At 40.3% G+C, this 15440-nt stretch overlaps 1 protein-coding gene across 1 annotated transcript; it reads right to left on the bottom strand.

Annotated features, from left to right (window-relative positions):
* Window positions 1–523: 523 nt before the first annotated feature.
* Window positions 524–9850, bottom strand: LOC131912600 (2-Hydroxyacid oxidase 2-like). The gene is made up of 7 exons (XM_059264909.1): window positions 9714–9850; window positions 8556–8707; window positions 7374–7651; window positions 5788–5982; window positions 2172–2330; window positions 1836–1905; window positions 524–579 (listed from the first exon to the last, which is right to left on the bottom strand). The coding sequence occupies exons 1-7, from the start codon at window positions 9842–9844 to the stop codon at window positions 524–526; spliced, it is 1041 nt and encodes a 346-aa protein (XP_059120892.1). The 5' UTR covers window positions 9845–9850.
* Between the last annotated feature and the right edge of the window lie 5590 nt (window positions 9851–15440).

The following is a 15440-nucleotide window of genomic DNA, read 5'->3' as shown; positions in this document are numbered from 1 at the left end:
TCAAACATTCATCTGATCTCTGCTGTTTTATGTTTCAGACTTTGACTATATGGATTAAAATTTTAAAATTCCCAAAATACCTTTCAGGATAGAATGAGCAAAACTATATCAAGGTAAGCCTGTCCCATTTCTTTTTGAACATATATTATTATTTTAATTGATACATAGTAATTGCACAAATTATGGTATAGTAAAGCATTTCAATAATGTACAATGTACATAATAATCAGATGAAGTTAACTGGTATGTCACATGAGACATAACTATTTCCTTTCTTGCTGGAACATGGTTATTCGACATAGTCAATTAATTGTTATCAACTATAGTTATCCTGTAGAGCATTAGATATTATTCCTTCAAAAAACTGTACTGTGATGAGAACTGTTAGTTGTCTTTTCTCCATTCCTCTCTATTTTTGAGGGTACAGGACTCACACTACTTGATAGGATGAGGCACAAGAGTAATAGCATTGCACACCATGTTGAAGACTTGTCTTCCCCTTGCAGGCAGTCTCAGTAGATCTTTATAATCTGGGGAACTGAATCAGGTCTGGACTGATCTCAGTGACTGATCGGCAGCCTGGAAGAACCACGTAATTATGAGCTTGCTTCTAGGCAGGTGAGAGGGCTTAGCAGGGAGAGGTCCCTGGATTCATATCTGATGACCTGGGTTTGAGTCCCACAAAATGGATGGAAAGAAGCAACTCTCAGGAATTGTCCTTTCACCTCCATGCCTGCTTTTGCACATCCTCTCTGTCTCTGTCTCTCTCTGTCTCTGTCTCTCTCTGTCTCTGTCTCTCTCTGTCTCTATCTTTCCCTACCCTCACCCCCGTGTATGCACGTGTGTGTGTGTGTGTGTGTGTGTGTGTGTTTTCCTCTCTCTATCACAGAGCTTATTTCTCTTTTTCCATAGGCATGGGATGATGTGACAGGAGCAAGCTTTTAATCTTTGTGCTTACCTTGATAAAGTATTATTCATATCAAATGGATATTTAATTCTGGTTCGGTGGGAATCAATAATCTTATAGTTGCTCACAGTTTACACATAGCCACATTAAAATGTAAGAACACACACACACACACACACACACACACACACACACACATAATTTTAGCACCTAAAACCTAACAGCATACACTAAAAGTCTTTAGCTCAGTTCTGATAAGGTGGTTATACTTAGGTGGTATATGCTAGTCTGTTAGGAAGAAGGAACTCAGGGATACTGTACCAGATAGGGTAAGTACCCAAACACCAAAAGCCTTCTAGGGAACTTTCTGACAAGGAATGATAATTCACTATCAGAAGATCTTAATTGGCATGTAGCATGAGTTTAGAGCTAAACTTCAACATATAGATTTAAAAAAAGAAGAAGAAAGCAGAGCTAGCATGGTGACTTGGGGAGCTGTGAGAAAGGACAGTGAGAAGGCCTGGTGATGAAAGGGCTGAAAGAACTTATTAAGAGGCTGTGTGGGATTGAACTTGGTGTAGTCACCTTCACCTCCACACACATGCATCCCAAAAATGTACCCACCAAGAGATTCTTTTCCTAAAAGAAGGTAGGAAATGGTTGAATTTCACTCCAGGGGTGGGAGCCTTAGGCAGCCCCAGAGTGAACTAACTTCGCACTGACAGTGAGTCTGAGAACAGCACAGGATTTCCACTGTCAGAGAGCACTCCTCAATCTCTTTATGGAACATTTCTACCCTGTTCTGTCTTCAGGACAACTACCAAGACAAGGCAGGGTTAACCAGAGGGAAGGATTTCGGCTTCTGTCTGTAGACTAACCACCTGAAGCTCTGAATGGGGGGCGAGGGGGGAAAGAACAGAATACGTACCTGAAAGGGTCATAGACCTGTGGAGCTCTGTTTTTAAAATATTTAAAACTTCCTTAACACCATGTTCACCCTGAAAAGTAGGAGGGGGGAGACAGAGCTTTGAGAGAACATTCTGACCACCTGTTGGGTACAAGCTGTGTGCACAGTCAGAACTGTTTCAGGGAGGATAGAATGGGTGAAAGCAGAATTATGTAAAAACTAAAAGAAAACAAAGGGAGAAAGTTGAAAGTGAGGGCTGTGGAACACAGCATAGGCCTGAAGGTGAGGTGACCTGAAACTGTTTTGCAAGAACTTTAGGAAATGTCTTCATTGGAAGTTGGATTACAGAAAACCTACCTTGTAGGCAAGGCCCCAGAGGATTGGTCTCCCAATGAAAACACACTTAGCCCCAAGGGCCAGTGCCTTCAACACATCATTGCCAGTTCGAACCCCACCATCCATGTAGACTTCAACTTTCCCTTTGACAGCAGCCACCACTTCTATCAGAGCATCAATCTGAAAGAGAAATGCACACCTAGATTCAGGTGTTTCTGTTTTGTTTCTCGTTGGCTCAGGAGATGAATGTCCTCTCAAAGTAGAACAGGGCCGGGAAATGTAAGCAAAGGCTAAGCCTGTCACGATTTTCTCCAGCTGTGCTTGCAGTTGGGGGAACTCAGCATCCTCCCCCTGAGGCCTGGAGACTCCTGAGGACCAGAGGAGACTCTCACTCACCGGCCCTCCAGCTACTTCCCCTTTCACCTCCAGTCTAGCCTCTGCCTTTTTAGAAGATCCCCTCCATGTTGGCTATGTTTGGCTCCTGCTTTCATATTCAGGGGACATCTTCCCACGCACAGTGTTCACTTGGGCACTACGGAACCTGCTGACTTTCATTATCCTTCTATCATCTCTGTTTCTGAGATGTCATAGTGAGAGATGTCCCCACTGCTCGGGGACTAAGTCTTTTCTAGAAGAATAAATATGGCCAGTCGTGGCCTGAGTGTCTAAACATCAGCCTGTCTTGGGGAACGGCAACATCATTTCTTAAGTCTTCATGAATGGGTAACTCGTCCCCAGTGTCCTCATCTGAGATGTAAAGATAGGAGTGTAGCAGCAACAACACAAAGGACAAAGGTACACCTCTGGAAGACAAAGGAAAACGAGGTCACTTTGTCCTGGTTTCTCTCAGTTCCAGACATAGACGCTAAGTTGTCTTACCCACCCCATCCCCATCCAGCACCTGCAGGTGCCTGGCTCCTCCAAGTCTACAAGGAGGAGGACAGCAGGACCCTCCTGAGGTTTGGGATGAGGGTCCTTGAAGACGCAGTTCTGGGCTCCTTTGGTTACTATCTGTGTTCCTCTGAAGGAACCCAAGGAGAGGCATTGAAACAGAGGCCCCAGGCCCTGACACTGTGGAAGGAACCCATCAGAAAGCTGCCTAAGTCTGAGCAGAGTAATAATTTTTAAAAACAGGGAGGACATAACTTTGTCCTTTGATGTGTGTATGGAGTACTGGATGTATTTCGGATTTATATAATAACTGGTAAAAACTCATGTCCCAGTGTTATTTGGAATTGTTTATGGTGCTGTGAAAAAGGAAATAAGTGTATTTATAAAAACTCCTCTAGTCATACTCAGTACTGCAGATGATAATAATTTAGAAACAGAATGCAGAAGCCAAGAGTGGTAGTGCCTATAAACCCAGCAGAGATGAGGAGATCCAGGAGTTCAAGGTCAGCCTGGGCTACATAAAACTCTCAGAAGAGCCAAAAATAGGGCCTGCAAGATGTTTCATAGGGTGAAGGCATTTCTTGCACCCATCCATACACATAGACACAGATGAACATGCACACATATACATATAGACACAGGTGAGCATGCACACACACACACACACACCAAATAAATAAAGAAATGTAAAAAATGTATAAATAAATAAATAAATTAATTAATTAAAAGCAAATACATGAAATAATAAAAGTAGAAATTGATTTCAGCCTATGGTGCAGAATGGCCTATTTTTAATGAGTCAGAACAGGACATTTACTGAAGTTCTCTGAAAATGCAGTGTCTTGATTCCAAGTGGAAGCACAAAGACTGTTTTCTATGGAAACTCACAGAACAGGCTTACTCATCCCTTTTAAGGATTTCTTTTTGCAGATGCAATTGTGAGGGGCCTTGTTCAGGCTTAATGATGAGACAGAATTGTTGGTAAGATAAAAGTCCAAAGCTGCATTCTGGTCCTTAACCTGGTATCCTTGTTGGTTCAACACTCTGATTTGAGTCACTGCTCAGAGAGGGGAGTGTTTTCTCGAGATAATCTCCACTGAGGTTTTGGGTTTTTTTTGTATCAAACTTTTTGCTCATTGAAAGTAAATATACAAGAAGAAATGGAAAAAAGCAGATACAAAAACCATTATTAACAATGAAGCCCTCTTAACACAGACAGTGAGCGAGATTTGTAAGCCAGATCCCTGAAAAACCAGGGCCCCTTTCCAATCCCATGTTCTCTTCTGTGTTGAGAGGCACCCACGACTATCCCTCTCAATCTAGCTTTCACTGAGAGACTCAGCCCAGTGAGCCTTTTCTCCATACAGGCCTGTCCTTACACTGTTCTCACCAGGGAGGGCCTGGTAGAGAAGGGGTGGCGGGTGCCTGAAATCGCTCAGTTCTATAAGCCTCAGAACACAGCTAGAGCAGCTTTGGAATTTCTGCTTCTTGGAATATGTCTTTTAAAGAATTAATCAAAGACACATGCTTTAGTTTTACAGATGGTCACTGATACATTGTTTAAAATAGTTAAAAAAGTAAGTCATATATAGTGGCACACACCTGTAATTGCCACTCTCAGGGATTAGAGATGGGAAGACTGAGGACCCAAAGCTAGTATGGGCTACATGGTGTGACCTTGTCTGAAACAACAAACAAACCAAACAAAAAGAAACCAAGTAGAGAAATACTGGAATCAAACCAGATGTTCAACAATAAGGGGTTGATTATATAAATTGTCCATTCATGATGCATCATTAAAAAGACGAGAGACTTATAAATAATGAAAGTATGTGCCTAATACATTGGTAACTGAAAAGAAGGAAATTGTGAAACATATTAATATGTGTATATTTTTAAAACAAAAAAGATTTATTTGTAATAATAAGTACCAAAAACAACCCACCAATGATTGTGATAAAATTTAGTGGTGTTTTTTAATCATTTCCTTTTGTTCAGGGATATTTTATGAGGCAAAAGGAACTAAGGAGAAAAAAGCTTCACTTCTGTTTGTTAAAATGAGAATAGCTTTTGGGGAAAATATAGCATACACCTATCTATGAAGACAAATTAACAACCAATTCCCATTTAAAGATTTTCCCTATTTCCCTTTGCTCATTTTCTTTCTCACAAAAAAACCGTGCAGAACGGACACACATTTGTGAGCTAGTGTAAGCTAGTGTAGCTCTTAATAAATGATTCATCAGTGTTCTATGCACTAGTGAATCAGGGCATTTCAGATCCATTATAAAAAACACTTATGCGTCCACGTGAGGTGCTGCTTCTTCCTGCATTGTGTCAAATAGGAAATCTTGGTTTCTAAAAATCCATGAAGACACATCAGCTTTAATCTGATCACTGCTGGCTGAAGCAGGGTCCTCAATGCCTTTGAACATCTCCCTTAGTCTACGTCATTATCTATTGTGAACTTGTACACATTAGTTGATGTCTCTAGACTCCAGTATCCTAACTGTACAATAAGGATGTATCTGTTTCTCAGCAGTCTCACAAGGTTTAGATATGTTACACATACAGTTCACAAAAATAGTCATGTGTATAATGTATTTTTAGTAATTAACCATCCTTAAAATCAATAGGTAATACCCATGATAAGTGAGAGGACAATGTGTACCAGATTTAGGAGAGGGCTTTGGTGTAGACATCCATAGAGCATTTAGAAACATCCCTCTGTAGTCATCCTACTTACTGAAGCAGGAACCTCATCAAGCTGCCTCCCACCATGATTGGAAACAAGGATGCCTTGGACATTGTGTTTCACTGCTAATTCTGCATCCTCTTTTGTCAAAATCCCTTTGAGGATAATGGGCAATTGAGTCATACTCTGAAGCAAGGAGAGATCATTCCAGCAGAAAGTTGTACTTGGAAAATGTATAGAATTTCTCTGCAGGGAATGAAAAGGTGAATGTTAGTCCTAAATTCTCACATCACTTGATTTACTCAAAAGATGACACAAACCTGGAGCACTCATATTTATAAGCTATGAAACTCGAACAATGCTACGCAACACTGATTCTAACTCCTTCCTCTCACAAAAGCTTTATAAAGAATTTCTACTTCAATGACTTGTTCATTGACCATTAATCAATGTCTTTGCTTGATAATTACTCTAGGATTTGGAGACACAATGACAGATAAGACAAATCTATCTTTAAAGGGGTGCAGAATTCAGTATGTGAGATGAAGAAGAAAATTAGTTACGGGTCAGTTTGACATTTTCTTTCTTTTTTCTTTTCTCTCTCTCTCTCTTTCTCCTTCTCCTTCTCCTTCTTCTTCCTCATGTAACAGCTCTGGATGTCCTGGAACTTGCTTTGTAGATCAGGCTGGGACCCTGGTTCCCAATGAGGGTCTGAGCAGACTTAGATCTCTGAGTAGTTTGAGGCCTGGCTCTGCCTCCAGAGGGCTGGGGATTAAAGACATGGGCCATCACCGTCCAGCCACTTTGACATTTTATGGTTGAGCCATGCATGGACTAATAAAACCAAAGCAATAAGAACCTTAAGCAAGCCCTGCCTCGCCATATGCAGAGGATTTCCTTAAATTTTGATGTGTCTCCTGGTTCAAGAACACCCAGAAAAATCATAGCTGCCCACAAGCTGAAAGGGCCAATGTCACTATAGCCATGATTTTCATTCTCAAGGACATGACATCTCTTTCCACAGTTAGAATTTAACAAAGGAAGTGTCCTTTGTAGTCCCTTAATTGAATGGTTTCCAAAAGATGTGCTGTGGAGCCTTGATGTTTCTGGAGGTGTTTTAAGTTTCAAGGCAGCAGATTGGGCCCCAGCTGGCTGGACTAGCTAGCTATACACCTGTGCTGTGAGTGTCCTCTTCTGAGAGTCAGTTTGTCTATATATTCCATGCAAAATAATCACTTCCTGAGTCCATCATAAAATGGAAAATATTAGATGAATAGTTTGCTCTCCAGTTCCTGCACAGCTCCTCTCTAAGGCTCTCCTGTCTCCCAACATCAACCTTGGTTGAGCATCTCTGATGACAGGCTGAGCAGTTTCAGAGATGGGAGCGTTTGGTTTTAAGTTCTGCCTGGAAGCTCTGGGCAGCTGAAACCTGGTCAACCACTTTAACTGCTACCCCTCTAGTATCTGCCACAACAAGGCAGGTAGGGGGAAAGAAGGCATGAGAGAGGGAGGAAGGACAGGAGTGATGGGTGATGAAGGAAGGAGGGGAGGAGAAGGAAGGAGAGAGGCATAATAATGTTCTCTCCTCATTCTAAACTCTTATAAGTAATGCCCTTTGAGTCTGGTATCTTTCTCACCTCTTCAGGTGGTAGGAGGTCCTTCAGCTTTGCTTCTAAATTCAGTTGGTTTCTTATAATCCGTCTCCTTTTGCCAAGTACTGGTGCATCTGTAGTGATCACCAAAGCTTTGAAACCCAAGGCTTCTACTCTCCGAATCAGCTGCCTGTTGAGCTCCCAATCTGACTGCACACAGAGTTGGAACCATCGGAAGCCTCTGGGGGCAGCAGCAACAATGTCTTTTAGGGTACAGCTGGCATAAATGCTGGTAATGTAGCAGACATCGGCTTCCTGAGCAGCTGCAAAGCAGAGGGTGTGAACCAGTTTGGAAGGCAGAATTGCTTGAAGTAGCCTCTGACCAGGTTGCCCAGTGAGTGTAGAGAAAGCCCAAGTTCATTCTACTTCCTCACAGGGCAGGATGAGAGATTGTTTGGTTCAATAGAGAGGCCTAGTGCTTGTGTTCTCTTCTGTGTGTAAGCTGCTCTGTAAATCTTGGTTTTGATGATGAAGATTTTCTAACAAGAGATGTTACTGAATCCTCAGAGATGCCATTGGGTGTATTATACCCTTCAGGCAGGAAAGCAAACGTCCTATGAGTTCCTGGGTGGAAGAGAGGGGGGATTTAGAGACAAGAGATGTTCCACTGCAAAATCATGAGCTTTGTAGTGGAAGATGAACATAACTGAAAATAAGAAGACTGAGTCCCACTCCTCCTTCCCTATGTGGCTTTATTTGTTCCTCTATTTATCAAATGGAAAAGATAATACTATGTGTCCTGGCTATAAAATTATTATTTTTCATTTCTTGCCTTCATCATTTCAGTGTCTCCCCAGCAGGTTAATCTCACTATGGTGCTACATTAGTGGCCAGAGAATGTGGCCTAATCAAAAATTAATGCCAGTGCATGTATTTTTACAGTCTACATCTAATGCTGTGCAAGCAATGGTTAAGCAATCCCTTTATTTTATATATATATATATATATATATATATACCAGGCTGGCCTTGAACTCACAGAGATCCTCCTGCCTCTGCCTCCCAAGTGATGGGATTAAAGGCACTGCCCAGCTTTGCCGTCATTCTTAATTCCAACAAGATTAATGCCCCCTAAGGCCTTTATGTAAAAAGTCTTGATGCTCCCTGGCCCTTCTCAGGGTTAGGCCTCTCACTCTCTTCTGGCCTTCTGGAAAGGGATGATTCATACCTCTGGCTGTGCTCCTCTCTCCATCTGGCCAGGCCATAGAGTGAAAAGCTGTGGGTGCGATGCAAATGGGGGCCGAGATCTCCTGCCCTTGGATTGTGGTTCTGGTGTCCACCTCTGACACATCTCTCAGGTATCTGGGGCGGAGGTGGATTCTGCACTAGACAATAAGGTGGATTATTCTCTAGCGTGATGATGCTTTCTGCAGCTGGGACCCTGGTTCCTAATGAGGGTCTGAGCAGACTTAGATCTCTAAGCCCTTGGTGGGATTAGTTGGTTGATCTTGAGTAAGCAGTGAAGGCTCAGAGAGAGGCTAATCACCAGGAAACCATTTCCCCACATGAACCCAGCAACTCCTGAGCTGTTGGTGAACCGGAGTCCCCCACAGCCTCTGTGTTGCTCTGTCAGAGTACTGCTCCTGTGGCTTGCCACTCAGTGTTTAGATGCTTAATTTAGTCTTTATCAGCAATAATTAGACAGGGAAAGAAAAGGAAGAAAGGAATTTTAGGTGTCCCCAGAAAGAAAGACAAGGCAATTAAAAGGATCAAATCCTAAGAAAACAATCATGTCTCCCCACTCCCCCTGCCCCGAGCACCTCAGAAGATTGATTCATTTGACTTATACACTGCTGTAGGGAAGGTAGGGGAGTCCACAAATGACATCAAAAACATTATTTGATGACAGATAGAAGCTTGGCTATAGCTATTGTTGGTCGACATATGCTCCAGCCGTTAGTGTTCAAGTCCAACTCTCACCCTAAACACCCTTGGATCTCATTTTCTCCAAACTTGAGTCCTTTCCCTTCCTTCACATTTTTCTCCTTCAAGGCCGAGGTTTTAGGAGCCCAAGAGCTCCAGATCTACATGCAGGATTCTCTGTCAGACACCCCAGCTGGGCCTGTTCCATCTTCACTTGTTTACAAAGTTGCCGGCATGCAGAGATCTGAGAACTCACTTCCCCTAGATCTAAGAAGATTCTCTCTACAAAACTTCTCCCCAGCTCCCTATGCCACTTCCCCCATGCCATGATAAACCAGCACAGAAGCCAGCCATTTTCCTGTATATGTTGTGTTCGCTAAAGACAGACACCAGAACTGTCACCGTCTAAGGAGTTCTCAAGCAATGCACACTAGAGTAACAATGCAAAGGATAAAGAGAAGACCTTTTAAATGCTGTGATGTTTTCCTTGTATGTGATGCCCTCATCAGCTTCTCCTTCAATAAAGTCCCACGATGTCTCAGATAGCAGCTCTTGTGCACGCGCCTTAAAGTCTGCCACACACACCAAAGACATTTCTGGACCTTCAAAAAACAAAACCCAAACCAACCCAATGAGAACACTTTGGACATGAAAAAAGGCTAATCTCTGACATGATACTTTGTTATTTATTTAGTTACAAGAAATAATCAGGATTAGGAATCATCCCTTATATATGACACATCTGATCCCACACAGGTCTGCCAGGACCTCTAGCACAAGGTAATGATGAGACTGATAAACTATTTATAGGAAATGTGCTGGAGGCCTCAGAATTTCATGAAAAAAAAATCATGTCAATACTAAGGGTTTAAAAAAGGATTTTTTTCATAACCTGGCAACAAGCCAAGGAAATTATAAGGAAACATCCTACTTGTACTTTATACAATCAAACTCTACTACCAGCAGGATATCACCTAAAGGGTACTCAGAGGAATGAAATCTGGCAGATGGATGTGTTTCATTTTGTAGAATTGGGAAAATTGAAATATTTATACCACATCGTTGATACCTACTCCAAATTTCAATGGGCAACTGCTCTGAGTTCCGAAAAGGCAGATTCTGTAACCACTCATTTGCTAGAAGTTATGGCCATTATGGGTATACCTATACAAATTAAAACTGACAATGCTCCAGCATTGTCTCTGGTCAAATGAAACAGTTTTTTGCTTATTACAATATAAAGCATCTTACAGATATATCACACAACCCTACAGGCCAAGCAGTCGTAGAAAGATCAAATCAAACTCTAAAGGATATGCTAAATAAATAAAAAGGGGTTAAACTAAAACCCCAGAAATATATTGCATAATGCTTTATTAACTTTGAATTTTCTCAGGGCTAATAAGAAAGGAGCAACAGCTGCAGAGAGACATTGGATAATAGGAAAAAACTACAGAATTAAATCACCCTGTGTACTTTAAAGATGTGCTGACCTCAGAATGGAAACCAGCATGTGTATTAGGTGGGGGATGAGGTTTTGCTTTTGTTTCCACAGAAGAAGAAAAGCTGTGGATACCATCATAATTGATAAAGGTTCGATTTAAACAAGAGAGACCTCTTAATTAGAAGAGGTGATAGTTCACCAACCAGCATGACCATCCAATTTAAATTAATTTATACCACTAACAAATGCTGTTCATTTGATCAGATATAACTTGCCAAAAGAGAACCTCCCCAAAGTTAAGGTTGGGGAAGGGTTTTGTTTTTGTCTTTCAGGAGAATAAAAGTTAAAGAATCTGAAGACCACTGGACAAATGAGACATCTGAAGAAAAAGGACAAATCATCCAGAAAGAAAGAAATGTCCCAAGAAAAAAAGTAAATTGGCCTATTGGTATATCATATATCTAACAGGACAAAATTTTGTAAGTCTTCATAAATGTTCTCTACAGACATATAACACAAATGGTCATTATGTAGTCCCAGTTCAATTAAAAATTAAAGCTGGCTTTGGAATTGGAGTGTGGCTCTTTCTTTCTTTAAACCCAAGCATGCTTGTTAAAAAAAAAAATGCAAAATCTCTGTATCATGTCAGAAGAGCCACCTGATATGGGACAGAAGAAAAACCAAAATTAAGGGACTATTCTATTGCTATTAATCTCATGATCCTTTGTTTTTATTTTGACTCTTTAAAACTTTTCTTAAGGTAAGAATTTTATATCAAAACTTATAAGATTAATATGTATATATATTTAACTTTTATCATGATATTAATGGTCATATAAAATACTAACTAATTCAGAAAAAAAGGCTTTATCTAGTTTCCTATACATGATTTCAGGTTTGAGTCTCTATCAGTTTTCTGCAGGGAATCATGACCATGCCTAACAGTGACTTTGAAGTCTCCAAAAAGTGATGGGGCCCCACAACAATGATTCCATCAGGACAATAATAATGCCATTAAGTTGACAAACACCACCCAAAGATCAGCTTTGGACTACAAACTGCTCAGGACAACATCGAGATGGCTAGCTAAGAGGATACAGACTCACAGACTACTCCAGTCAGGACTTGACCATAATCCTAAATTTTCTTTGTATCCCCATAAGACTACCAGCACTCCCAATCAGCAGGAAGTAGCCTAGAAAGCTACGTCCACATTCCCAAAAAATGGATTATGGATGTTTGTCTTTTTTTTAGGAGTTGGTTAAAATTGTTATTGGTCATAGTCAATCTCTTTCTAAAAGAAGAAAGGGTGATATGATATAGAAATGTATTATATAGAATTGATATGATAAAAGAGATTATTGAATCTTCTCTGAAGAAAAAAAGATACAGATGTAGAATAAAAGGGTAGATTATTGAATTTACTTTGAAAAGAAAAAAAGGAATATAGATATAAGTTAAAAGGTACATTATTGAATCTACCTTTAAAAAAAAGCAACTACTTGTCCGGGACCTGTCCTTAGTGCACAAGCTGGCTGTTTGGAACCTGAGGCCTATGCTGGCACACTTTGCTCAGCCTGGGAGGAGGGGATGGACCTGCCTGGACTGAATCTACCAGGCTGAGCTGAATCCCCAGGAAAGTCTTTGCCCTAGAGGAGATGGGAATGGGGAGTGGATGGGGGGAAGAGGGGGAGGACAGAGGAATCCGTGGCTGACATGTAAAATTAAATTATAAAATAAAAATAAATTAATTAATTAAAAAAAGCAACTACCTGTTTTAAATATTTTACACTGGATGTTTGTATATTGTATACAAACTATGTATATTGATACAAATTTGAGATTGATTTTGTTAGAAAATACTGTACATATATTTCTAGTCTTGTTCAAAGTATTGTACCTATACAGTTTATTTAACAATGTAAGACAAATTTCTAGTCCTTGAAAGTTATTATTACCAACTAATTAGGATATAAAGAAATGCAGATTAGTAGTCACCTATTACAAGGAAACTTATCAGATTAGGTATGTTTTTAATGTCAAACAGAGATATGTTTTAGATAAACAGGTCATTTTCAAACACTTCAGAGATCTACAGAATATGGCATTTAAGATGTTTTAACAGACATTTTCTATTAAAATTTTGTATATTATTTAGCCTTCAAACCCTAACTTTGTGGAGAATTGCATTTTATAATGAGCAATTCTGTGTATAAATGTGATGTAAGTTTACTAAACTGATAAGAGCATGTATTCTGCTCTACCTCAGTCAGAAAGAGACAAAAAAGCAAAGAGAACAGGGCTTTACATAAATAAAACTATATAAGTAAAAATAAATAAATAAATAAATAATATTAAATATTTCCAACAAAAAAAAGATGTTTTAATAACATAGATTCTTTTTTTAAGACAATGAGACACATCTGCTCCTGGTAGCACCAATCTACTTCAGAGAAGATGATGGGCATCAAAGAAACCCCATATGGAGTTTACTTTCTTTGTAGCAAATTAGCCACTGGGCAAGAAAATGCCCTTGCCTCAACTGCTGACAATATGCTGTCCAAATGGACAAGCAGGACACAAAAGAAAGGACTGCTGAACCTACCAAGACAAGGTAGGAAGGTCCTTTAGAAAATCCTGCTTCACAAATGAGCCTGTCAGATATGCTAGGCCTTTAGGCTAAAGATGGATGCCCCAATGTTGCAGAGGAACCTTGGGTGACTGTCTAGGCAGCAATCGGTTTCTGTCATTTCTCACATTTTTTGGAAGTCTCTTACTCAGTTAATATTATTTCTTTCTTGGGTCTCTGAGGGAGTTGAAAATTAGATAGTTGTAGATTTCCATGTTAATAAATTCAGAAAAGAAACTCACTAAAGAGGTGTAAAGTGTATAAGTTTGAAAGATGTCAAATGATAGTTTCCAGTTGGTAATACAAGTTAGGATAGAAGTGAATTAGGCACAACACTTTGAACTCACCAAAATAAGATAAATAATGGAGTGTTTTCTCTGAGTCTGTCAAATGTTAATGAACTAGACATTGTTAATGTAATTCTTGACTGTATATATTGTAAATACTTATTGTATATAGTTCTTATATTAATTATAACCTTCTTTTATTAGACAAAAAAAGGGGAAATGTGGTGATATATTGTATACCTTAATAAAATTTTCCTGAAGATCAGAGAACAGAACAAGCCACTAGATTAAACATAGCTGCCAGGCAGTGGTGGCACACACCTTTAATCCTAGCACTTGGGAGACAGAGATCTAGCTAGATCTCTGTGAGTTCAAAGACACCCTGGACTACATGAGATTGACTCAGTCTAGGAGAGAAACAGAGCCAGGCAGTGGTGGCTCACACCTTTAATCCCAGTATTTGGGAATCATATGCCTTTAATCCCAGCACTAGAAAGAAAATGATGGTTGGGCAGAGAAAGGTACATAAGTCATGAAGAGACAGGAACTGAAGCCTTTTTGGCTGAGGAAGCTCATTCGGCTAGAGACCTATCAGCTGAGGCTTTTTTCAGGCTGAAGAGTTCTAAAAGTAAGAGGTGGCTGTGGCTTGTTCCTTTCTCTCTCTGATCTGTCAGTATTCACCCTAATATCTGGTTCCAGGTTTTTATTAAAAGATCATTTAAGATTCGTACAACAGGGATCAGAGTGTGAAGCTGTTTAGACACGGCATCTATATTTTGATGTTCTTTAACTGAATGTATTTACTCCTGACCCCCAAACCAGAAGACCTCAGTCCTCTCATGGCCACTCCCAACACCTGATTATTTGATCTTCTAAATCTCTATCATGGCTGCTTCCTATGTTCTACATACCCTGTATTAGATATGATTAAGGCTGTACCACACTTTAAGAGATTACAACCCTCTTCCAAGTGTCTCTTGTCTACTCATCTCCTTCCAGGTGGCTGGGATCTTCATGAAATGGAAGTTTCTTTGCACTCCTAGTGTCTCCATGTACCCATATTATCTCCCTTGCCTCTTTCCAGGATCTGCCTCCTAACTACCTACTTAGCTTCATATCTCAGTGACATTACTTTCACTTGGCATTCCTATCACTTTGTGAAAAATCAAGTCTGAATTGTTATCAGTGGGAGTTTCCAGGAACCCAAGGATGTCTGAATTACCCAAGGGTGTGGACAACGTATTGAAAGCAATTGTTTTGTGGTTGCTCCTTGGCTGGGTGATTGGACATGTTGCCAAAATGTCACCACCTTCTACGACTTTGCCAAGAACATATATTGCTCCCATTTATTGCCACCAATGATCTGAACCCTGCAAACAGTACATGGTACTCCTGATACAAACACACAGAAGGAGTGAAAAAGGCAGAATTTAGGGGTCACCAGTAACTTCTCCAATAGGAGCAAGGACAGTGAGATCAATAGTTGCAAAGATGCCATCAACACTGGGGTTGCTCACAAGATTCAGGGATCTTACATGAGAAGATTCTGGAAGGAAAGGATGAGAAATACAAACTCTAAAGCTCTAGCCAACCCTAGTGCAGGAGACAACAGTGTAAAAATTACCCTGAGCCTAAAAGTAGAAAACCATAGTACTTTTAAGTTCTTCCCTGAGAGAAAGGTATACATCTCAGAAACTCACTCTTCTATCAGAATGGCAAAGGACCAAAACGCCAGATGAAAATGTGGGGTGCTGAATACTATGGCTTGGGTAGAGATGAGGAAGAACTAACCTGAGGGCAACTGGAGCCAGGAAAAAGTCTGGAGAAGCC

This window comes from Peromyscus eremicus, chromosome 6 (genome assembly GCF_949786415.1).
Source record: "Peromyscus eremicus chromosome 6, PerEre_H2_v1, whole genome shotgun sequence".
Classification (NCBI taxonomy): domain Eukaryota; kingdom Metazoa; phylum Chordata; class Mammalia; order Rodentia; family Cricetidae; genus Peromyscus; species Peromyscus eremicus.
This window is presented reverse-complemented; position numbering and strand designations above follow the sequence as displayed.

Coding starts and splice junctions, on each gene's coding strand:
- LOC131912600 (XM_059264909.1), bottom strand. CDS start 9,844: ATGTCTTTGGTGTGTGTGGCAGACTTTAAGGCGCGTGCACAAGAGCTG. Junction 5,983..7,373: donor ACCTCCTACCACCTGAAGAG/GTGAGAAAGATA, acceptor CATTCCCTGCAG/AGAAATTCTATACATTTTCC. Junction 580..1,835: donor CAGGTCTATGACCCTTTCAG/GTACGTATTCTG, acceptor TGGTTCTTCCAG/GCTGCCGATCAGTCACTGAG.